The 26471-nt window shown below is 37.9% G+C and overlaps 1 protein-coding gene across 14 annotated transcripts in view; it reads left to right on the plus strand.

Annotated features, from left to right (window-relative positions):
- Positions 1-26471, plus strand: part of LOC126416114 (microtubule-actin cross-linking factor 1) — a 1003027-nt gene that overhangs the window by 806949 nt on the left and 169607 nt on the right. For all 14 annotated transcript variants that reach the window (XM_050083628.1, XM_050083630.1, XM_050083635.1 and 11 more), the window contains exons 29-39: positions 196-471; positions 1401-1760; positions 1934-2124; positions 2707-2975; positions 3063-5914; positions 7579-7738; positions 10327-12542; positions 15389-15535; positions 17557-17780; positions 20428-20626; positions 24316-24681. In XM_050083628.1, coding sequence (XP_049939585.1) covers positions 196-471; positions 1401-1760; positions 1934-2124; positions 2707-2975; positions 3063-5914; positions 7579-7738; positions 10327-12542; positions 15389-15535; positions 17557-17780; positions 20428-20626; positions 24316-24681 — 7260 coding nt within the window. The remainder of the gene's footprint in view (positions 1-195; positions 472-1400; positions 1761-1933; positions 2125-2706; positions 2976-3062; positions 5915-7578; positions 7739-10326; positions 12543-15388; positions 15536-17556; positions 17781-20427; positions 20627-24315; positions 24682-26471) is intronic.

A 26471-nucleotide genomic window follows, 5' to 3' on the forward strand; every position in this document is an offset into this window, starting at 1 on the left:
CGGTATTGTTGTTAAGTCTGTAAGGTTAGCAGTGACCAGAGAAAAACTACTAGGGAGGCCAGTGATCAAGAAAATTTTGAAAGGTACTAATATTTGCGTATCACATTACTTGCTGCTGTATGTTTACAGTAATTGCAGTTTAGCAGTTTCCAAAAACTGATACTAATTGCCACACTTTCCTTTGCAATATTGCAGATTCTGGGCTCAACAAGCATTTCATTGGACGAAGATGACGATCGACCCTCGGAAGGAGAACGAACACGTGGCCGTGTCACTACAGAACCCAAATACCGAGTAGCAATTGGGCGTGCCCGTTCTTTCTCTTGCTCTCCAGATCGTGAAGCTAGGCCTGTTGTTTTGCAAAAGATGCGCAAGAAAGTACTACGGCCTCGTGAGGCTGCTGCAGCTGGCATTATTGACCGGGAGACAGCCGATGTGCTCGATCGCCCGGAAACTTATGTTGGTGAACAGGTATGTTTACATGAATTTAGTCAGTCTTGCAGCAGACTGTATTTACTGTGAATGCATAACTAAAGAATTATAAAATTTGAGTTATGAAAAATTTATTTCCATTATGATGAATCATATTTGTAGCTTTAAAATGCTGCCCAGTGAAAGTGATTGAAGTGAGCAGCATATTTTCTAAAGATTTATCACTTTGTTAAATAAAATGTTTGATTTAAAGCAGCCTAATGTGTAAGACAAATTGCATTTAGGAATCTGTTTTGAATATCTGTTCCTTACTCAAGCTTGTAGTGAAGAACAAATAAGATTCATATGGAGAGAAAGTACTTATTAGATGGCAGTGATTCATATGGAGAGAAAGTACTTACTAGATGGCAGTGATTCCTATAGTCAAAATTATTAGCTCCCTCAGAGTTTGCCACTTCCCGTGTACAATACTTTATGTTCACTCTGCATGTGTAAATGAGTGTAAACTGTTCGTTTTGTTCTACATCAGGGGGGTGTACAGAATTGATAGTACCATGGGCCACAAACTTCTCACTGTCATTACAAGGCCCACAAGGAAAACTGCTTGCATCATTTGTTTCACAAATATTCATTGTATTTAACAAATATCATTACAAAAATGTATTTTTATAGAAACATTATGTACACAATTTAATTTGGAAGAGGAATCTCAATTGATTCAACAATTGCTCTGATGTCTTGGTCAATTTTTGTCAATTTACAAGAATGAGAAAGCCTACAGGCCGCAAGCTGTGCATCCCTATTCTGCAGAAAAGTATCCCTTTTAGCTTTTTACACCTCCTCTTCCTAGTTTTGTAGCTATTTTTTGAAATTCAGTAAGAAAATAATCATTATACTGTACCATTATGATAGTTTTGTTTTCTGCTGGAAGTGGTTATTACATTAATTATTTTTTTCACTTTATGCAGGGAGAGTCTCTGTCATTATCTGAAGCTGTGGTGCTAGGACGTGTGAATGGAGATCATGGTGCAGTGGTGGACCCACAACGTGGAGATGTTTTGACAGTGCGTGAGGCACTTCACAGAGGAGTTTTAGACCCATCGAGCCCAGGGGGCCGCATACTCGTGCCAGTTGCTCGCAGTCTCTCACTACCTGAACTTGTGCATCAGGGTCTGGTTGATCCTAGGACAAACAAGGTTGTTCATCCAGAAACTGGAGCATACCTAACTTTGAAAGAAGCTATGTTGTGTGAAATAGTTGACCAGTTCTCTCCCATTGTTGTTCCACACACAAATAAGAAGATCACTCTTGAGGAGGCAGTTGCTGAGGTGTGTATAAAACATAATGTAGTTTTAATAGCAGAGTAGTTTATTATCTTCAGTGAAGAATCACTCTTGAAGATTGATCAGAAATAGCTATTGAATGTAAAGTGAAGATCTAATTGGTTGCTCATGTGACCAATACTTAATAACATTGCTGATGGTGTTTTTTTTCCACTCAGGGAGTCATTGATGATGAAAAGTGTCTAGTACAGACATTTGATGGCCCAGTTAGTATTGTGACAGCTTCACAGGATGCGAAGCTTTTCCCGAGTCGAAAAGGTAAAGCACCTCCACCAGGTGCCCAGCCACTTCCACCAGCAGGAATGACATTCCCTGTGGCTCTGAGGCGTGGACTTGTTGATGTTCAGAGGTATTCAGCTCACATTCCTTTTATTTGTTTGAAAAGAAATTGTTTCAGTTGGCATAGTGTATTAGTTGTTCTCTGCCAAATTTGTTTGGGCAAAAGTTTACTTGAAAGGAAATAAATATGTTGGACTGACTCAAATGATTATTGTGTGACAAATAGAAATATGCAACAGTGAAGACTTGCTGTAGTGCTTTTATGAGTAGATCAGTGTAAATTTTGCAAAATTTTTTGTCTGGAATTAGAAAGAACGCACACTTTATGCATGTTTCTGTTGAGCTCTTGCAGTGTGATGACCTAGAAATCTAGTTACTTCCTCTTTTTTTTCTCCATGTATAGACGTGCTTAAACGAGAACCAACTTGTGAAGTTAAGGAGATAGTACCCAGGTTTCTTATGATTCCTTTGCTGTTGAACTTTGATATCGTTTTGCCTTAAATCATGCACGATTTTTTTTATCTCAGTCAGGAGCAAGCCAGGAAGGATTAAATGTTAATAATTTTACAAAATATCTGTTCGAAGATTTTGGTGTGCACAACGTGTTACATTATGAGGAAAAAGGTTGATATGCATTTATTTTTATTTGTAGGAAGGAAATTCGTCACCCTGTAACAGGTGACAGACAACCTCTGGAACAGGCCATTAGTTCAGATTTCATTATGGCTCTTCCATACCCTGCGTCACCATTAAGTGTGGATGTGGGGGTGGCCCTCGAAAGGGGCCTAATTGATGCAGAGCGAGGTACCATGAAGCACCCACAGACTGGTGAGCAAGTCCCAATTACAGAGGCTGTTGAGAATGGCCTACTCATTGTTAAACCCGGTCAGCATGCACTGACATTTGAACCTTCAGCAACAGGTTATTTAACTGCTTTTCAATTGTGTTTTGAGATTTTAATTTCCATGTTTCTGTTTCATTACAATGATTTTTTTTTCCCCTCTCCAGGTAGTTTAACTGCAGTTACAGAAACTGTAACTTCCTATCACACAATAACAACAAAGACAATTGAACTCCTCCAGGGGTATACACTACTTAGCCCATCAGAAGTAAAGAACTCCTTGACAGGTGAAGTTATGACACTAGAGGAAGCAAAACGCCGTGGCATAGTTCGTGATGAGTCCGAGGTGAAACAGCAATTCACAACACGTGAAATTAAGGTATCTTTTGGAGATGCCATCGCACGTGGACTCATTGATCTAAGTGCTGGCACATACACAGATCCAGAGTCGGGGCGTATAATGCCCATAGCTGATGCAATTCGTGATGGATTGATTGAAGCTGTGCCTGACAGTGTCGATGGTGGTGATAAAAGAACTAAAAAGCTTAATGTATTGGAAGCTTCGGAGAAACTGTATGATGAAGCTGCTGGTTGTTTCAGAGATCCAGATTCACCAACAAAAGCGTACTCATTTGAGGAAGCTGTGAATGCTGGCCTTATTGACAAGGATTCAGTTGTGTATGATGTGGTTCGTTCAAAACCTGTCACTGTAAAGGAAGCGCTAAGAGAAGGATTGCTAGACCCAAAGACGGGTCAGTTTGTAAAAGAACCAGAAACGGGCTCAAAGATTTCAGTGAAGCAAGCAGCTAAAATGGGACTTTTGGCAGTACTTGGTGCTCCTGTTTTAGCAGGAATGGCAGTGGTAGGAGCTGTCAAAGAGAAACTAGAGAAAACAACAGGTGATGAAAATGCAAGGGGCGCTGTTATGTCAGACATGAAGAGTAATCGCATGAAAGTACAAGGAGGAGAGATCACCCCTGGGGAAAGCACAGTACAGTCTGGTGAGCAACAAAAAAGTCCTGTGAAATCTGAGAAGGGAAAGATATCATTGATTGGTGGTGATAAGCAATCTCCATCTGCAGCAAAATTAACAGAGGAAGGGACAGGAGCACCTTCAGTTTCACCACTGGACAAGCAGAAACAATTAGACACACCAACCCAGCCGGAAAAACTAATAACACCAACTAGAGGTGTATTAACAGAGAGAAACAAACAGCCACCAGAAATTAAAATTGAAAGTAAAACAAAGTTGCCTGTGGTTTCCATCAGTAAAGCAGTGGCAGATGGCCTCATAGATCCCAACAAGTGTGTAGTGAATATTCTGGTGCCTAATGACAGTAGGTTATACTCAGTGCATGAAGCACTATTGAATAATGTCATTTCACAGGATAGTAAAATTGAAGTGTTAAGCAAGACCCATGTTAATCTTGTAGATGAAAAGAAGCAATATAAGGTGACTGTTGTTCGCTATTTGACTCCTGAGAAACTATTAAATGTTGGTGCTTACAATGTGGCACTGGAGTCATTTGTAAGCCCTGCTACAGGAGAAGTAATTAGATTTGATGATCTGGTTTATCAGTGTGATGTGCTCAGTCCAGATCTAGTCCTTGTCAGAGATTTATTGAGCAAGAAGCCAAATGCATATGTCACACTCCGTGAGGCACTCGAGGTTCCCGTCATTGACCGTCATACGGGTCACATGGTGGATCCTGGGACAGGAAGAAAAGTACCATTTTCTGAAGTTGTCAAATTAGGGTGGATTATTGAGAAGCCACACACATCTGAATCTCTTTCAAAGAAAATGAAACCAACTATAACACTTCAGGAAGCTGTGCAAGATGGACATTATGATCCCCAGACAGGTGACATAGAGGATCCAAAAACAGGACAAAAGTTTAGCTTTGTTGATGCTATAAAAATGGGAGTTTTGGATCCGGAGTCTGTGAATATTCGCAATCCAGAAACTGATGATATAATACCATTATCAGAAGCGATTGAAGTTGGCATTGTTGATCTTAATAGGGGAGTCATAGTAAACGTAGATACAAGAACCGAAATAGAATTCAAAGTGGCATTCCTTAAAGGGTATGTTATAGCAGGTCACAGAAAACCAATTTCTCTAGAAGCTGTGATTCGTAAAGGTTATTACAATCCCACTACTGGCTTAATAAAAGAACCTCTTACAAACCAGAATATAGATGTTGAAGAAGCTGTGAAACGTGGAATGGTTGATGCTTTCATTACAGAGTGCAAGGACACTAGAGCTGACAGTTTAATCTCACTGGACGATGCTTTAACAACGAAGCTTCTGAATCCCAAGGTGGGTAAAATGCGTGACACGTTTACAGGCAAATTACTGACTTTAGATGAAGCTCTAAGTAAAGGTCTGATTGTAACAAACAAAATCACGCTGTCACTGATTGACGCTATTTCTGAAGAGTACTATTCACCTCGCACTGGACTCATAGAAGATCCTGCTATTGGGGAAGATGTAACACTACAAGATGCAATAGACAGTGGTCTGATTGATGTGTCATCAGTAAGAGTGAAGGACAGTGTGTCGGATCGACTTGTGCCAGTAAGAGATGCAATGGTGATAGGACTGCTAGATGCTCGGCGTGGGATGCTGACACGGCCTGCTCCAGGTGTAACTCTGGATGTTGCACTTAGCAAAGGTCTACTATTGAGCACAAGAAGGCCGTGGTCCCTTCCTGAAGCTCTGGCACAAGGCTGTTATGAACCACAATCTGGTCTCCTGTTATTAGATGGTGAACGTATAACTCTGGAAGAGGCATTGCGACGTGGGGATATAAGCAGTGATACTCTGGCTGTTAAGGACCCACGCTCAGGGGACATCATCAGTCTACGAGAAGCAGTTTGTGCTGGTATCGTAGATCCCAAAGCTGGCACAGCAACAGATCCAACCAGTGGAGCTGAAATGCATTTCTATGATGCTCTGGAGCGAGGGCTTATCATTCCCGCAAAGAGAAAATTTTCATTGCCGGAGGCCGTATTCAAGGTAACTACCTTCCCTGTCTCTCTGTTTCAAACCTGTATCTTTTAGATATCTTGTAATATTTTTCACTTTGAAATTAGGTTATCTGTCAACAGAAACGTTATAGAATCGCATTATTGTTGAGTTTTCATTTGATATGGTCACATGACATGTTGGCCTATGATACAATGCATACAGATAAATTATTAGTTGAATCTACTAAGCTTATATTTTTACAATTATTGATAGTTGGAAAAATCAATAAAAACAGTTTTGATCATGTTTTCAGATTTGTTTTCATTAGCAACGGGTTTCAGCCTACTTCAGACTATCTTCAGGCTTTTCTCCGCCATTACGGCTGCTGGTGGCGGCAGATGGAGAAGTGAGAATGTCACTGAGGTCATCCTCACATCCACAGGTCTCACTCTGTCTGCTGTCACCAGCAGTCATAACGGTGGGGAAAGGGCTGAAGATGGTTTGAGGAAAGGGCTGAAACCAGTTGCTAACTAATAAAAATCTGAAAATGCGATCGAGATTGTTTTTATTAATTTTTAGCATTTTATACTGATTGCTGCTTTGCTCCATTTACAAAATGCTTTCTAAAATTTTAAACGGACAATCACGGCAAGTAGGTGCTTCAGCAGTGCGATTTGTACCACCATTGAATATTCGCCTTGTCACCTTTGCCACCCCTGGCCATCATGATTTTAAAGTAGTCTGGGCAGCGACTCAGTTTACTGAGCAGGTTTGAATATCTGTGGTAACACCGCTGCATATCTTCTCTTTCAAGCAATATTTGTGACCTGCTCATCTCTAATACTGTTTCTAATAAACTCGTAATTATCAAATCTTAATCAGAATTACACAGAATATTTGCTAACTCAATAAGAATAGTCGTATATTAAAAATTCCAAACCTACCAAATGTAATACATCACAACATGTATTAATTTATTTTTGTCCAATAATTTGAGATTTGACTGTTCTGTTGTTCTTGTTGGAAGTGACAAAATTTCCCTGAGTTGTAGAGTTATCTAACAGAATGTGCAAAAGTTTCTATTATTGGAAAGAATACAGCCAGACATGGTTTAGTGTTAAGAAAAATCTATATGTAATTAAGTGAAGTAACAGGCGTAAAGCTATTTGTGTGTTGGTGGTGGTAGTCATGGTGCTGTTGCTTCTCCTGCCATGCAGGATCTCAAGAATGTTCACAGATTATTCCAAATTTTATCCAGTTTATTCAAATATGTAAATCTCATTCTTATGTAGTATAGCCAGATGGTGTTTACACTTATGGTAATTACATTCTCGATTATATTAGAGGTTTGTTATTCGTGTGTATATTTAACTTCAGTCACCTGCTACCAACAAGGCATGATGTGAGCTTTGCTGAAGATTAAGCACGATCACTGCATACGATTACTGAAAGTGAGAATGTAATGTATGACAGAATAGTAATTTTGATTTTGTCTTAATTTGAGATGGGAGCTATGGTGTAAAGCAATACTGAAGTTTTAAATTAAATGTGCAGGTGGTATACTCTGTTGATTGTGAAAACTTGAGAAAATTTTAATGGTTTTGTGTAAGGAAGATAAATTGTTTTATGCATTTTTGTGTATACAATATGAGTATTTTAAATCCACTGCACATGCACATGAAATATGTTACTTAGTTTCTTTTTCTGTGCAGGGCTTTTATGATCCTAAATCTGGTCGATTTACAACTCCAGAGACCCATGAGAAGTTGCCCACTGATAGAGCTATTTACAAAGGTATTATAGACCCTGCTTCAACTCTCGTTCGAACAGATTCAGGAAAGGTAGTCACATTTGCGAGTGCTGTTGAAGAAGGTAAGAATGTGTTTGTGCTGTGAAGTGCTGTGTGAATAGCTGCTGCTGCTGCTGCTAACCCCCCCCCCCCCCCCCCCCTCCTCCTCCTCCTCCTCCTCCTACTACTACTACTACTACTACTACTACTACTACCACTACCATATTTACTCGAATCTGAGCCGCACTCGAATCTAAGCCGCACCTGAAAAATGAGACTCGAAATAAAGGAAAAAAAATTTCCCGGATCTAAGCCACACCGGAAATTTGAGACTCGAAATTCAAGGGGAGAGTAAAGTTTTAGGCCGCACCTCCAAATCGAAACAAAGTTGGTCCATTGTAATATGAGACACAATTTAGGTCGAATGAATGACGATAGAGCTACAGTAGTTTGGTTCGAGTCGTAAGCTTAGCAGTTAAGCTTTACCGGGTAGCCATTGCTATGCGTCAGGCGCTCCGTCCGTATTTATACGGGTACCCTTCCTTTTTCACGTGCTTCGTCTGCTTTTGAATTGATTGCTTATTTTGCTTTGATCTGATAAGTGCTGGTTTCTTTGTTATAGGTGTTCATGTCACTCAAAGCTGAAAATGCATTACTGTACTGTGTCATGCACTGTTTGTCGCATACTGATAGTGCGTGTTTACGGCCTGTCGCCGCTCGCGGCATGGCTTACTTTTGTGCGCGCTACCGCCGCTTACAATTAAAAAAAAAGAGAGAGTAATTGTCTCATTAGCGAAACAATGGCAAGAGACTGCTATTTGTTGTTACTTACACTGCTGCTTTCTTTGATAATGATCAACAAGAACCAAATAATAGACTGTCTATGATAGAACATGTTCTGAACGAGAGTTAGGCGAAAATGTTTCTCCGTATGAAAATCTTTGCGGCCGCTTCTTTAGTACATCAAATTCTGCACAGAAATTAGTCATCTTAGAATTAAAAATCTAGTCAGTTGCCGTGCTTCATTTCTGACTGTATCACTATTAGGCATAAGAATAATGCGAATATAAACATGACACGATACGTATATTCTTCCGCGTTTGCTGTTGTCTCACTCTAGTTTTGTAGTTTATTAGGCAGACAGGATTTAAATGAGAGAGCAGCAAACACGAAAGAATACATGGCAAAATGCTGATATTCGTATTATTCTTATGGTGAAGAGAATACTGCATGTGATTCACATTTCATCAGGTTCCTATTAGCAACCATCTCTACTCACAGGTAGGAAAAAATTCAGAAAGTAGAGTTGGCCATATTGACAAACATCCCAAAGAGTCTTGCGAGTCGGATTTTCGTAGTACATTGAAATTCTGCTACATTCGAAGATGAACAATACGGAATTTGTATTTACTTCGTTGGATAATGTATGAAAATGCAGTGGTCGAAACTCGGGGCGGAGAAAAAAGCTCGTCTTCCACCTTTTTTTTAAAAATTTATTTACTGACGCGGAGGTTTTGGCGCCAGTATTTGTCTTTGTGCCTACAAAGCATGCCTGTGTAGCGCTACATATATTCGACGGCAGAAGTTAGTTGTGGCGGCACCTACCAACATTTTTCAGAACTTCCACTTGCTTTACACTCGATTCTAAGCCGCAGGCGGCTTTTTGGATTACAAAAACCGAAAAAAAAGTGCGGCTTAGATTTGAGTAAATACAGTACTATTATTACTATTACTTGAATTTTATTTTAAATTTGCAAATGAATTGTTTCAAAATGAGTGACATTTTCTTTCTTATACACTAGCAGTTCTAACACAAATGCAAATTAAATGATTTATACATATGGTGTTAATAGATTATCTTTGCTGACTCATCAATAAATTAATTGCAGTCTTTGACCAGGTTAACAACAATATATTTCTAATAATCTTGGGAGTTTTGTACTATGACCACTGTAACAAAATGAGGCCGACTGCCAAATGCTTTGGTTAATGGAAGGTGAAAAACTTAATTTTTCTGTCTCTTTGGTCCTGATTATATCAAATTGTTCTTTCATATTTATATCTTCTGAACCAAAGAAGTGCAGTAGAGAAAAGAATTTGCTTAACACCTGTCAAAAATACAAAATGAAATAATTTTTTTTCTGCTGAAATAAAAGTCCATTGATAACTCATCTGTTACAAAAACCTTGAACAGACAGCTCTCTTGCCAGAGAACAACATAATTTCCAATTTGATTTTTGTAATATTCAAATAATGGTAAATATTTGTTGACTGTTTTTACAATGGCAGAAACATAACATAGGTGAGTGGCCATTGTAGTCTTATTATAACTAGTGTTTTATGATTTTGATCCTTAGTTTCCATTATATTTATTTGCTTTACATTCGATGCATCTGTTTATATTTGTAATGCTCGTATTACATCAAATAGCGATGCAGGTACATGTTAACCTCAAATTGATTGTTCTATGGAGCTGCATTGGAGTTAAAAAGGAGAGCACAGGTTGCTGATTGAATTTTTTTGTGTAAAATTGCTATAGTATAGATTTTTTATAACAAGAACATGGGCATTCACTTTTTACTTATACAATTACAATGTAACTTCAACCTGTTAGGAAAAACGTACCAAAAAAATCATACAAATTTCCTAATGTGTCTGCTTCAAATTTCAGGTGTTGTGGATGCAAAAGCTGGTGCTCTCAAAGGTAGAGATGGAAAGCTGGACTTCCAAGAAGCTTTTGAACAAGGTCTGCTGATAGAGGCTCACCCGCCTTTAACACTAAGTGAAGCTTTAGTCAAAGGAATCTTCGATGAGGAAACAGGGCTGTTTCTCGATCCTAGCACAGGAGAATGTGTCACATTGGCCTATGCTGTTGAGAACAACCTCATAGACTCTGATTCAGTTCATGTGAAGGATACAAGAAGTGGGTTTTGGAAGAAACTGTCTCTTGCAGAAGCTATAAAATCAGGATTTGTTGATGGACAGACAGCAAAAGTGAAAGACTTTACTCGAGGTGACATCAGTGTACCAATATCAGAGGCATTTGCTACTGGTCTGTTGGTGGACAGTAAAGCAGCTGTATCAGTACAGAGAGCTATTCATCAGGGCTTGTATGATGAGGCGAGTGGTAAGCTAACAGATCCAAATACGGGTCGTAAAGTGACATTGCACGAAGCTATACGGCGGTCAATTATCAATCCTCAGTTACCGTGCTATTGGGACCGTCGCTCTGAACGCCTATTGTCACTGGTAGAGACTTGCAGAGCTGGTATAATAGACAGAAGGGCAGGTGTTTTTCGTGAACCAGGATCTGACTGCACAATCCCACTTTCACAAGCTATGGAACTGGGTCTTATTGTGGACATTGAGAGTGCAGCATTTGGGTTGTATGAAGCAATTGCAATGGGTCTGTACGACTCGGCCACTGGTCGTTTTGTTCATCCATCTACTGGTAGGAAGCTGACTTTAAGTGATGCTTGCAAAGAAGAACTGATTAATCCAATTATCTCAATTGTGAAGCACTCTAAGACTGGTAAATATATGAAACTTGAAGAAGCTATTCTGAATGGGTTAATTGATGATGAAAAGGGTCTCTACAAGATCCCTGAATCAAAGAAGACTCTGTCATTGAAAGAAGCAAAAGAGAAAGGTCTTATTGTTACTTCTCGCAGGCCACTATCAATTGAAGAGGCTGTAAAGTATGGCCTTTACCGACCAGAGGCAGGTTGTTTCGTTGACCCACAAGTTAATGATAATTTGGACTTGTCACAGGCACTATTACATGGTCTTTTAGATCCAAACACTACAGCAATGAAGGATCCTGTTAGTAACAAGCTTAAGAGTGTCAACTCAGCTATTGAAGATGGTTCTATAGATGTTTTGAGAGGCCGTGTGGCAGATCCGAAAACAAAGCGGTCTTACACTATTGATGTTGCTTTTGAAAGGGGGCTGCTTTTGACTGTAGATCGTCCAATAACATTTCAGCAAGCTGTAAGGCGTGGATCAATTGACTTCCAGCGTGGTACATTTAAGGACCCCAGGACGTCACATGAGTGCACCTTGGAAGAAGCAATACGCAATGAATTGATTGATCCTGAATCTGCTGTTATTAAAGACCCTCAGACTGGACGCTTCCGCACTCTAAAGAAGGCTATAACAGATGGGCTGATTGACATGAATCGGCGTGCAGCATTTGATCCACAGACAGGCAAAGTGAAATCGCTGTGCATTATATTTGAACAGGGAACTGTTGTGTTTTTAAGGGAACCACTGACTTTTGATGCAGCTGTAGAAGGGGGTCATTTGGACATATCAACAGGTCGTTTTACTGATCCACAATCACATGAAGTTCTAACACTAAAAGAGGCAGTTACATTGGGCTTAATAGATCCTGATTCAGCTCTTGTGAAAGACAAGTTGAAGAAAAGACTTGTTCGTTTACCAGAAGCATTCCGCAAAGGGTTAATTGATTCAGAGAAGAGCAGTGTCCTCGACTCTGAAACATCTCGTCTTTACACCTTAGCTGCTGCTTTAGATACAGGGTTGTTGACAACACCAAGTCGTGCACTATGTCTGATTGAAGCTATAACTTTCTCATTGTACAATCCAACTACAGGAGGCTTCCGTGATCCATTCTGTGCTGCAGGTGGTGTAACAGAGCGGCGGCGCTTAACTCTTCGTGAATCTCTAGCATCTAATCTTATAGATCCGTCAACAACAGTGGTGAAAGATGCATCTACAGGGCGCATATTGACTTTGTCTGAGGCAGTTGGTCCAGAAGGTCTTGTTGATCAAGATGCTGGACGATTGCTTGAGACGACAACAGGAAAATCTATTGATTTCACAAAGGCCCTAGAGCGTGGGTACATCCTGCCTGCGCAGGCCAGAGTAAGTCTGCATTCAAGTTTTGTTTACTGTTTTATAACTGTAATGCTAAACTTTAATTTCAGTAGCTTTTGCTTAAAATCATTTCTAACTTAACATGTTGCTGAAAGAAATATGTTTAATAACTGAGCAGCATTTTCAATCATCTCCAATGTTTTCATTTTTGAAGAATATTACACTTACATAATAATAATAATAATAATAATAATATAGTGAATTGCACCAAATCATATTCCAAACAACACAATGCATCTTTCTCTTGATTGTCACATATATAATGGAATGAAGCCGTAACAGGAAATATAAGGTTTTTATATGTTGTTCTAAGGAAACAGACCTGTATTTTATTCACTGGAGGCATGCTGTTTTAAATGGCAACTGTAGATATTAATTGGAGCAACATTTTTGAAGCTATTGTTACACTCTCTCCGGATTGTGTGTAAAATACTGATAATAATCACTTACTGTTTACAAGAAAGAATGAAAAGAAAAAAACAAAACACCAGCATTAAATCTGATGATGTTTGACATTAGTTTTAATTTTTTATTCATTATTTAATTGTGTTTTAAAGTAACCTACTAAATTATGTATAAGATCAGGCACAGGTCTAAACATTTTTAACTGCAATTAGTTGTTGACAGTTAACATGCTGGAGTGCAATAAAAACTACAAATGCTTTGCATTCATTGCCCATCCAAACTAATGTGATAAATTATGTCATCTTAAGTAATATAAAGTCAGTTACACAGCATGCACATGTCATTAAGAGCTAATATCTGTTTTCACTAGTCATCACAAATAAAAAGAATCCCACGCTATTTATTTTTTAACAAATGGCACTGTATGTGTGCATGCTTACGCTTCAATGTGTGTCTGTTCAGGATAGCTAATGGAATGATTCAGCTTCGCAGTGTTGGGGCAGCTTTGCACTAATGCATGGCAAAGAGCGGAAAGTTTTGCAGGAGCTCTACAAAATTTACTGTGTACTTCAGCACAAGTGGAACTTTCTTCCTATAAATTCACATAAGCATCTTTGAGAGTTGTGAGCAATAATTACTCTCGTCTGACTGTGTTTTTCATTGAATGGTCTTCCTAAATCTTTTTTGTCCCTTGACATGTTTCATCTCTTGTAAAACTTTCCTCATTTGCATTTGTGTGCTGCTTCATATTTTTCCTTCTCTGTATGAAATGTGTGTCTGGAAGTTGAATCTCATTGAATTTGATAGTTACTATGACTTAATTTTTCAGAAGTAATACCTACATTAGCAGTGCTAATTTTTTGTAATTCTCATCTTGTTACAGATGTCTGAGAGCAGACGCTTTGGCTTATGTGATACTAATTTGTTTTTAATGCGTGGAATGAGCAGATGATTAAATTATAGCACATAATTGATGTGCAGCTATAAAGTGAAATTTCTGAAGTGGTTATTTGGGATGCTAATATTTTAATGATTCTGAAAATATCTGCTAGTGACTAACATCATTTAATGTATTGCTGTTCTTTTAATGCTAATTGCTATGCCCGGCAATGCTGTAACCCGCTCCTCCTAACATTACTAATAGCACTTAGGTTTTAGGATAGTACCTCTTTTTGTGAATGAAATGTTCAAATTAGAAATTATCTATTTTATATTTTTGTATCTTTTGTAGCTTAAAAATAATCATGTTAGTAGTCATTTAAGTTTTTGCCTTGAATGTTTTGCATTTTTGATCTATTAACTTCTTTCATTAAAACTGAATTATTCAAATTTTGATGTTTTAAAGCTAAGTCTAGTATTGAACTGATGATCATGACCACTAGTATTCCTTTCTGTTGTGTAATTATTTTTGTTTGTTTACAGGCTTTTACTATATGTACAAAGAATTTCAAACTAGATTATGTACTTAACGATAATACTAAATTATTATACTAACTGTAACAATCTGTGTGAGTGGGATTGAGTGGTTTGTTGTCGTGTTGTCAGAATCCTCTCATCTGTTGCCTCTGTCATTCTCTATACAAGTTATTTTCTTCTGGATGTGGGAGTTTCAGAAATTGGTTTGCAAACCTGCCTTCAGAAGTTCTCTGCTCTCTGGAGTATTGGCTTGTTTTGTCAAATCTGAGAAATTGTTTAATTGCTGTCTGGTTTTAAGGAACTGTAAAGAAATTTCTGTGGTTACTGATAGTATTTCTCTGATTCTTTGTGTTTCGTGCAGTGTTGTTTAGTATGTAGATTCCTGCCAGTTTTTGAGCATGGGAGGAAATGCATTTCAAGCAAGCCTGCATGAGTGGTTATGCAAACTTTTTGCAGATGTCACATTCTCTGTTGGGGCTTTATGGTTAGTTATGTTCTGCATGAGTTATTCTTTTTTATGAATTAATAGAAAGATATTTATTTTCAGCAGCATTAACTGACTCATTACTTGATTGATTTCTTCTTTCTGACACTAGCACTCAGTCTTAAAAAAAGAATCGTTGGTAATATACATAACAAATAAAAGTAAAGAAAATTTAAAAAGTGGATCTGAATTTAATGCTGTGTGTTACAGAGGTTAATTGCTTATACGACATTCTTTCCTTTTATTAAATAAAATAGAAGATGAGTTCTTGATTGTAGTCAAATGTTCTTATCATCTGTAATTTCATTCAGTTATGTTGGTTTATGTGGGGATAGTCTTTAGTGCCAGTGGATTAACTTGTGAGAGTATAGATTTACTGATACATGGAAGAAGGGAAAAAGCAAATTATTAACCTCTGAATTTTTAAAAAGTCGAAAAGAGCAAAATGTGGATATAAAAATGTTTGAAAGACCAATTTAAAAAAAAAAATATAAGGTTAAAATTTTGTTATTGTGTGTTATCTGCACAGCAAGCTGTGGAAGAAAAATATAAACATTGTGATGAGACACTGTCGAAGTTGCTGATGTGGCTCTCAAATACAGAGAATCGCATTGCAAGTCAAGGAAACGTTGCAGAAAATACTGATGATCTACGGAACCAAATAAACACTCTCAAGGTCAGTATTGTTTTGTGATAATGACAACAGTTCCAATTAAATAATAAATTTGTTGGTATGAAGATGAAAAGTTGAAGCAATATTTTTTTTTATTGTCTGCTTTCAGTATGAACTGATGAATACTTGGGTGGCCAATAAAATAGTTATAAAGGAAATAATTCAGGGTATATGTAAATACCTCTGGGCTTTCAGAAGACGATTGTTTCATAAAACAAGTGATACAGAAAATTGACACAGAACAGTGGATGAAGTCTCTCAGAGTTTCAATTCTTAACTGACGCTGTGGAATAGTTGCAGTCAGGGGCAGGCATTCAGAACATAAAAACAAATCATCTGCTCGGTACTGTAGCATCCAATTAGTTAATGCTTGCAAATAGGCAACGTAATGAACAAGGTTTACAAAGCTGGCTGCTGTTACACCTTCCAGGGCCCTTTAGTTGGTAACTTGAATGAATTGTATGCACATATTGACATTTTAACATCTTAAACAGTTCCTATATTTGAGAACCTGTAATGTAGGTTAAAACTTTTAGGGATGCTATATCCACTGATGCGCTATTTTCTAAATGCCTTGTAGTTTTTGCATAGTTGTCTTCTGAAACCCCAGAGGTATTTATCAATAACCTTGTAGTATGATGACAGAAAGTTGTGCGTTGAATATAAGAAAGTATATTGCCATTTCCTTATAAAACATAACAAGGAAACTATCTATATATCTCTCTTGCTTGACCCTTCCCAAGCATAATCGCTATTGAGACCAAGGCATATACAGCACTTATAAGTTACTCATTCTGTAAAAATTAATTCTCTGCAAGTCATTTCTTGAAATTAGGCAATTAAAAATGGCCAATTTATTAACAGGCACATTGTTCTGCCACAAGAGCTCTCTTTTTCTTCTTCTTCTTTTTCTTCTCCTCCTTCTTATTCATTTTCTTATACTTTTTTTCCAACCTTCATCTTGCTGCCTAATTGATCATAGACACCACTTACTCAGTGTGCTGTGGAAATGATCCATGGATGTTGCTTAATAAGAGCCACCTACTGTTCTAATGTTTTCAAATAGTCAGTATGTCAATCACATACAGTAGCAGTGTACAATTACATTGCATCATATTTGAAAGCCTGAAAAAAAAAGAAAAACTAAATTAAGAATCTTGGCTAAGAGTCCTGCTGCTTAATACGCAATATTATAGAAAGATCGTTACATATGTTTTGAGTGCTCCATAATGAATGAAATGTATTCCTATTTATATGGATAGATGATGAATTTCTCCTCTTTGTAGCTCTTCCTTGAGTTTTGCATTCACCTAATTTCATGTTAAAATGCTTAAAATTGCTTTGTAGGAACGGCATTGACCTTCACAATAAAATTTAAGGAAATGTGAAAGTGTCCAACACAAATCAAAGTATATTCAGCTTTGTTGCCATAAAATCTTTGATTTTGTAAATGAATATTAATAAACAAAAACTCTAATCCTGCACTGACTTATTCTCATTGATTGGAAGATAGGAAACACCATTCATGTGACAATATTCTACTATGCATTACATGGAGAGGAAAATCAGTGACAACTCGTACAAATGAGGAAATAGTATCTTTGCTTAACTTACATAGTTGTATGCGTTGTGGAAGCTTTTTGTACACTTGCAATAAGAAAATAAGTGTCGGAACTAGACTTCTACACAAATTTCCTCCTGGGGTTTTTTTTGCATGCCACTGAGAATTTATAAAATACGTAAGAGATATATGTTGCCACAATAATTTTGCTTCAGTTGTCTTAAGACTGCCAGACGAAACTTTAGTACATATTCATGTAAGATGTGAGGATGATTGCAGATATATCCTGATTGGAACAAATGATGACTAGTGTGAAATAACATTAAGCATAAATTGGAGGAAGAGGGAGCTTGTCATATTTGTTGAAATGTAGACAAACCTTCCTGTTTCCAACAAGATTAATGATTGTGTCTTCCTTATTTTGTGGTATTTACCAGCATTTATTTTATTTTCTATGGTGCAGCAAGTGAAGGATGACCTGGAGGCCCACTCCCGACCAATTGCAACTTGCTTGGACCAGGTACGACAGCTTGTTTCAACTGGAAGAGATGTACTGTCAGCTGATGAGGTGTCAACAGTTGAAAAGAATGGACGTTCCTTGAAGACACGCTATGATTGTGCCACAGAACGTACAGAACGCCTTCTCAGAAAACTTGGGACTGCGCGTGATGAGCTTTCAAAATTCAAGTAAGTTACAGTGTGCACTCCCTATTTAAAGGAAAAAAAAAGTTGTGAGAGAGGCAGAACGAAAAAGAAATGTTAATAATAATAATAATAATAATAATAATAATAATAATAATAATGCTTCAACAGAAAAGTAACAAAGGAAGGCAGAAAACCTAAGAAAATGGAATTTAGTGTGCTCTGACACACATTCCTACAATCAAAGTTGAGAAGGTGTAGAGTTCCCCTGGGATCCTTTGTCCAAGCACCATGTTACATTCACATGACCCTTTCCTGTTTGTTTTTTACATATTAATTTCCTGTAGCCTACATAATTTGTTTTCTCTTTTCTTCTTTTGTTTCTGTTTATTTGGCTTTTCTTCGTTTCCTTTTGCCATACTTTCTTCTCCTAAAAATGTGAGAGGAGAAAACAAAAACAATTCTTTTACTTGTGATCATCAGCCCATGTATATCTGCTGCTTTTAATGTTTAGTTAATGGCACAAACAAACTTAAAAGATTGTCACTAAAGGTATATACATATATATTTGTAAAGGTAATTTGCTGTGAAAATGCAAATTATAAGGAGCGCACCCCAGTTTGTAGATATGGCAAATAACAAGCCACTATGATTTGAAATAGCTTCCCATCCAATATCCAACTGTTGAGGCATCAGCAACATTCCTCTTGCAGGGGGTCCCTGATATGTTCAGATAATGGCAAGGTGGGAACTTATCACAACTCTAATGTGAAAAAAATGGGGAGTAACAAATTTACTGGTATATTCTGAAATTAGAATTAGGAACCATACAATATTTAGTTGATGGCAGTCTTCACTGGCTTTATGCAGTGATAAAGTGTACAGAGAATACGAATTGAAACCATAGATAAGTACACAAAACTACTATCAAGTTGGAGAATATATTGAACCATAGAGAGCAGACCAAGTGACAAACAGAGATTTTGGTGAATCTTACCACATATGTGGCACTGCTGATTTGCAGTCATAGCATGAGATACTTCCGTTTGCTGGGTGAATGCAACAGAAAACATACATGAGCAACATTGCTGTGTTCTGTTCCAGCTGATAAACAGCTAAACAACAAATAACTGGAAGGCGGTAGAGTCCACACAGAATAATGTGGTACTATAGATGTGCAATTGGCAGGGCACATATGGGGAGAGTGGTAGTGGTGGAGGTTGCGGGCAGGTGCTGTAAGGGAAATACAGAGCACTGGAGGGGAAGTGCCATTCTAAACTGAAGGCTATGCTCACAGTTTTTGTAAATATTAAGTGGAATCCCTCCACACCCACACTGGCGTGGTGAGCATTCAGAAAGATCTACTGTCACCTCTGCTTTTGTTAGTACCATCTATTGCAAACTATTTTGAATTTTGTGTAGTATCTTACGTAAATGGAAATATGACACTAAGTATGACCATTAACAAAATGATGGGCAGATATTCGTGAGGCTGACACATAAAGCTGTAAGAAATGCAAAACTGAATTTTTTGTACTGAATAGTTCCTGTAAAATAGTTTTAGAAAAATTGCAGGGCATGCGCTATGATTCTGTTATGGCAGCACGTTGCTGAGTGGCTGAAAGTGGACAAACAAGGTCAGTCTCCCCTTCTGAACAAACAATTGAGCTCGACCAGTGCTTTGGATGAAAAATGGTCACTGCGCATCGGCCATCGTATCCTGTGTGGACTCTGAGTGACGGTAATGAGAGACACGTGACAATGACAAAGTTGGGGCTGCTTATCAGACTCAAAGCTCAAACTGAATGTGCAGAATATGGTATTGGCTATACTTTTCATATCTTGGTCTGTGCCACAGTCCTCTAAGCATCTGACTTCAAAAATATAACCTTGCCAATTGCATAGGAGATCAGGGGCCAGTGCCTTCCTGCTGATATTTAGGAGCTGACAACATCTTTTTGCTGACACGTTTCTTAGGCTGGCACAGTTCCAATCTGCATAAATATGATTCTCACTGGATTCCTAAAGCCTCCTCGAGGAAGAATAATAATTGTGTATAACTTGAGTAGTTTTTATCAATTGCTGCCATTTTAAGTAAGTTATCAACTGCTACCAAAATGACAGCAGCTGAAATCTGTTTCCAGATTTTGGTTCTTCAGTATGTTAGGAATCATTATCATCAAGTTTCTTCCTTTCAGAAATTATGTTAATGGTTTAAATCACTATAGAATTTTCGAGGAACTTGAAGTAAAATCTGACCGCTCGCTCATTAATCCTTATCAACTCTTTCTTCATTTGCAGCTTTGCGTGGCCACCCGTGTGGTTGTCCTGAGAAGTTCCACTGTATTACATTACTTTGAAACTTGATTTGTGGGATTCTAATGTCTGCAAAACACTGTTTCATTGTGTCAATTCTTACAAACTCTTTACCTGTTGGCACTTGTCTTAGGATCTTTGGCTGACAGTCATGTAGCGGTTTTCTGACTTATCCCCAACCCGAGTTGCTGGAATTGTCTATCTTAGACATCAGAAAAACTGCTCAGCTATAGATGCAAGACAAGTGAAAACAAGAACCAAGTGAACGAGTGGCCACCAAAGTTTCAACTGTTTTATTATACACCTACACTTGATAATTAACAGTTTCAGTCACATCATTTATACAGAACAGTCATATGTGTTTTTGCCATTACAGGTCTGAGTTGTTGACATTTAATTCGTGGCTGGACAAAGCATGCAGGCAGCTTGAAGATAAGGAGCGATCTCTGTCCAATCTGAACAAATTACACAGCAGCACTGACAGCACTAAGGAGTTTGTTAGTGATGTGATTGCTCATCAGGCAGACTTGCGTTTCATTACTATGGCTGCTCAGAAATTTTCAGACGAGTCAAAGGTTTGTGATTAGTTTTCAACTATTAAAGCTCTGTTATGCAAATAAACTACTGGTTTGGTAGTTAACAAAGGTAACTTCGCTTATTTATGGTAATTTGAGTATCGACTCTTGAGAAATGTTTGCTTCTGCAATTGAATTATTCTTTCTGAGAATTGTAAGCAATCTTTTCAGCGGTTGGCATGACATTCGCAATTGAGTGTAATGAAAATTTTAACAGGTCATATGATATGAGGGTGCATCAAATATAAATGAGATGTTATTTTTTATTTAAAGTCATTTATTGAAAAAATCAAGACAATTATAATTTATTTTTCCACATAGTCTCTCCTGCTTTCGAAATGCATTTGTCCTAGCGTATGGGCAGCTTTTTGATGCTCTCATCATAAAAAGAACTTGGTTGTGTCACCAGCCAGTTGCGCACGAAGTCATCCACACCCTTGTCGTCTTCAAATCGTCGCCCTCCTAGAGCTACTTTAGGCTGTCCGAATAAATGGAAATTGCAAGGTGATAAGTCCAGGCTGTGAGGATGATGATCAAGTGTAGTCCAGTGCATTTCCTGTAGCTTGGAGACAGAGCTGCAGTATGGGATCACGCATTGTCATGGAGGAGGATGACCTGTCGAATCGATTGCTCTCACCTTTGCAGTGATATGCAGCTCTCGTCTTGTTCGACAGTTGACAGTAGTAAGCAGCATTGATTGTGCGTCACTCGTGCAAAAAATCAATCAGCAAAATGCCTCACTGATTGAAACACAGTTGAAAGAACTTCACCAGTTACAGTCTAGTCTTGGGTTTCACTGGTGCTGCCTCCCTTTTCCTCTGCCACTCCTTACTTGCTTGTTTGCATTCTGGAATGTAGTGGTGAACCCATGTTTCATCGCAGGTTACGATCCTACTAAAAAATGCATCACCTTTTTCGTAAATCTTTCTGTAACCCTCTGACAGACCTCCAAACGTCTCAACTTCATATTTTTGGTCAAAAGTTCAGGGACCCATCTGGAACACACTTTACGGAACTGTAGGTTATTTGTGATGGTTGCTTGACTGCTCCCCTAACTGATTCTGACTTTTTGTGCAATTTATGATACTCTCGCCCATCGATTGTTGTCAGTAATGTCTCTAACCGCATGAACATTTTTGTCTGTAATGCTGGTCTGAGGATGGCAATCATGTTGCTGATTTTCCACATATTCTTTTTATGCCAGGCAGTCACAAGCGTCCTTGATAATGTTTTATCACTGACCTGTGCGCTCAATCTTTGGCAAATTTCCACTGCTGTAACTCCTTCATGAGCAAGAAATTTGATAATTATGCATTGCACAATGGAGGGGTGCACCTGTTGCTGAGACATCATGATGAAATGGTGGGAAACATATAACAGCACGCTCTCCTCACTTCTAACAGTCTTGCCTAAGTATAGCAGAAGTGCGGGCCAGTCCTACCAACTGTTGATGTCCAGGAACAAAAATCCTGTTCATATTGGATCCCACCTCATATGTATCAGAAAGAATGGTCAAATTTGTCAGCAAGTGAGATATCCATTGTAGCATGTGACTCTATTTTGAACAGGCAAATTTCAGGGTCATATAATGCTATCAGTGTTTATGCTTCAGTACTATAAGACTATCAGACTAAACTTTGCTGCATAGTTAATGTTTCATGAGACCCAGTGTAATGTGTAGTAGTGGTAATGTAAATTCTTTTAGACCCATGGCATTCATGCAGAACAAGAAGAGCAAAAGAGCTTGTTGGAGTAGTTATGATATAATTTAACACTGCAACCACTACAGCTTAAATTTCATGTTCATATTATTATTAATTGAAATGGTATGTGAAATGTATTTTGTTTAACAATTTAAAAATGCATTTTTAAAACATCGAGCGTTAACTGTAAAAAAATGTTGATAAAGAATTTTGTTATCATATCAAAGATTCAGCACATTAAAAACCAAAAGAATAAGCTACGTTCATTAAGAGCATTTTCAGTGTTACAGTGTGTAAGTTGCCTGGTAAGGTTATAAAACTGAGCTAGAATGGGAGCCAGTTTGTTCAAGAGTGAGGCAAGAGTTTGTGTAAAATTTATTCCAAACATAGTCATAGTGCTATAACAAAGAAGTAGTCTGAATCAGAAATAATTGTTGGAGATTGTTTGTCTCTTTTCATCTCTTAGACTTAGCCATTCTCTATAGGCAGTAAATTAACTTGATCCTGTAGAGTAGTACTGAAAAGTGTTCACCAATGATTTCATTATCATCTTTTCTCACAGTCCATAGGCAACAAAAACATTCTAGATACTCTGCTAGCAGTGTTGTGGAGAAGATGGAAATTGTCTATCACAACATTATTATAATAATTAAGCATAATAGAATAGATGCCATGTTATTTGAAACAAAATTATGTTGTTACGCAACCATTAATGTTCATCCCAGAAAATGAAATTGGAACAGTGTCCCACTTAAGTTGGCATAACTTCTGTGTTATGATGAACAGGACCAAAGTGCTGTTATTGTTTTTCTGGCTGCCCACTGACAAACACTGGTAGACATCCATTGAAGAGTGAAGACTGTGTATGGGGCACAGTAGTGGTTTTCGACAAATGTGCTATCCCATATACATTCTTCATTCTTCGATGGATGTCTGCTGGTGTTTGTCCTTCAGTATCCAAAAAAAGAATAATAGCACTTTGGTTCTGTGTGGAAGCATTTGGTAATAATGTTGCCACAGTTCACATTTGCACATGCGAGTCAGAACGACTGATTCCTTGCCTACACGTTGGTGCTTGTATATCTGCATCGAAGTTGCGCTAAGTTGCATATATGCTACAGCAATCCTCTCAAATGGAAACTTTTTGATTGCCCCTTATAGCAAAGAAAAATAACATTCTGAATATTGTGAAAAGGATAGTTGCTACTCACCATATAGTGGAGAACACGCACACTCACACACATGCAGCTGGAGTCAGAATCTGTTTCCAGCTGCCAGAGACTCTCTCTCTCTCTCTCTCTCTCTCTCTCTCTCTCTCTCTCTCTCTCTGTGTGTGTGTGTGTGTGTGTGTGTGTGTGTGTGTGTGTGTGTGTGTGTGTGTGTTTTGGGGGGGGTGTCTATTTTTGACAAAGACCTCGTTGGCTGAAAGCTAGCTTTTTATTGTGCCTTTCTGTGGCTCAGCATCTCTGCTATATGGTGAGTAATAACTATCCTTTTCATAATATTGTCCATCCTAGATTTTCCATTGTTTGAAAAATAACAGTCTGCTATTCAGTCCCCAGTCTTATAGTGACTGGGTTATGGGAGGGCTTCTGGTTTGACATGTCGCAAAATTTTCTGGTTTTAAATTTTTTGTAGTTTCCCTAAGTTATTGTATAAATATGCCTGTACTAGTTGTTAACTATCCTAAGTTTTTTCCTGTTTACATGTCTTTTCTACTGTAACTGTGTTTGTATAGCAATGTATTACAGTATATTATATAAATACTTGATATTGTTCTCTTATTTTGTCGGTGTTCTTTTCAGTTCTTACTTATTAAATTATGAACAGTTTTTCTTTTAGTGCAGATATGGCAGGTCTATAGTTATGCCACTGCCATTTCTTCCTTATACAATGGCTATTCATTCAGATCATTTGTTTGTTTTACCTTCATATAAACATTAAATAAAATTTTTTGTGATCCTGTTATGATATACTTTTATACAGGAATACCTGTCCATACTGAACGATTTCCGAGGAGGGCTGCCAGAACGCCTTCCACATGTTGAGCATCCTGCACAGTCATTAGTAAGCCACGAAGTTTCAGAGGCATCTGTGCGATATCGGGATCTGTTGTCACGTGCAGAGGGACTATCAGACCGGCTAAGTGGTGTTGGTGGTCGTCAGCGTGAACATCAGGATGCACTGGAAAAAGCAAGAACATGGATGCGTGAGGCAGAACCTCGTGCACACAAGACTTTAGCAGAACCAACGGGAGCAGACCCTCGTACACTAGAAGAACAGTTGATTCGGGCACGTTCACTCTCGTCAGAGTTTGTTGCTCAGGGAAGACTCATAGATGCAGCCAAGCTGGTGAGTTCTGAGGGAACATAAATTTCTCCATGTCTCTCTCTCTCTCTTTTGGGGAGGGGGGGGGGGGTGGGTGTTAAACGGAGAAAAAGTTGCCAATCTTGATCCTATAGTCTTATGTAGACTATGTCAACATTTAATTATTAAGTGTGGTAACTACCAATTCGTGTTCCTCCTTGCCCATCTTTGTAGCCAAACGAGAGAGAGGTTGACAAGACACATCCTGTGGCATCAAAAAAGGGTTAATTTGCCATGGGAGTTTGTTTCTGCTTTAGAGAAATGTGGAAGCCATATGTTGACATCAGTTCACTATGATTAAGGGGAGAGACAATATTTGACCCCAGGAAAACCAGATTTTAGTCTGAAAATATATATAATAATTTTATTAATATGAATATGGCATTTTAAATTCCATTAAACGTATTACTATAAATTGACCATATTTACCCGATTGGAAGATGAGGTTTCTCCCAAACTTGTCATTTTAAAAATACAAGGTCCTCTTATATTCGCAGATTAAACTATTGCTGCTGAGGTTAACATTTTAACATCATTTAATAGAGTATATAGGAATTGTCTTGCATTTACGGATCACGCTATGGCTATGGAGATAATGTGCAGATTTATCTTGAAGAATTCAGAAGGATGGGCAATTGATACTTGCATTCCTGATATGCTTGTAACTGTATAGATGTTGCTTGAACAATCACGTGACATTTTATTCACAAAGTGCTAGTACAAGGATTTCATGAGTAACTATGAACTAGCCACTGCAACAGTCTATTGCTCTCCTTAAAATTTGACAATTTTGTGAAACACAGGACAAAATAGCACTAAATTTGATGGTATTACGAACTGTTACTGTATTTGAATAGGTTTTGCAATAAACCTCTCATACAAGTATGGATATTGTGTGCAAACATTAATGCTGCTTTTTAAATAAAGGTAACTTTCAAAAGCGTAAATGTTGTCATTAAGAAAACATCACTTGTTCTGAACTCAGATCAATATTTTATTTGATAATGAGGGACTGTAAATGATTTACTAAGTAGGTCACAAATGAGAAAATCGGTCGCTGTTTACATATTAGAATACTGGGTAAAAATGTTATTAGCGTTTAATCAGCTTTAGAACATGATGGTGACATTCAAATGAAACAAGAAGGAAAATTAATCCTGATTGAAATGTCTGACAAACAAAATAAATCATATTAAACTGACTGTAATTGTTGTTTTGAGAATAAATTACAGTGGCAAGACCCATTGTGGAGATTGTACCAATGGATTCCAGTAGATCATCGCATGAGCAGAAGTTCAGGAATTGGAATGAATCATGATTTCCATCATTTATATAGATATCAGTTACTGTTATTACTCAACAGCAGTATTCATTTCTGCAAGAAACAGCAAAAGTCCAGATAGGGGCCATTGGTGTGCTTATGTATTTCGTGGTGCAATGTTGTTGATGCTCACCTTGGTGTTTTATCCGTGGGAGAGTGTCACAGAGATACTGAAGGAACTGAACTGGAAGACTATTCAAGGTAGACGCAAACTACCCCCAAGAAAGCCTATTAACAAAGTTGCAAGAACCAGCTTTAAATGATGACTCTAGGGATATAGTACAATCTCCTATGTATCACTGATGTAGGCATGATGTTAACTCGTATGTGAATGGAACAGCTATAAACCCTAAGGACTGATACAATGGGTCGTACCCTCTGCTATGCACCTTATGATAGTTTGTAGAGTATAGATGTAGATGTATTACTGGAATGAAAGTGGTTATGTCAGTGG

This window comes from Schistocerca serialis, chromosome 8 (genome assembly GCF_023864345.2).
Source record: "Schistocerca serialis cubense isolate TAMUIC-IGC-003099 chromosome 8, iqSchSeri2.2, whole genome shotgun sequence".
Classification (NCBI taxonomy): domain Eukaryota; kingdom Metazoa; phylum Arthropoda; class Insecta; order Orthoptera; family Acrididae; genus Schistocerca; species Schistocerca serialis.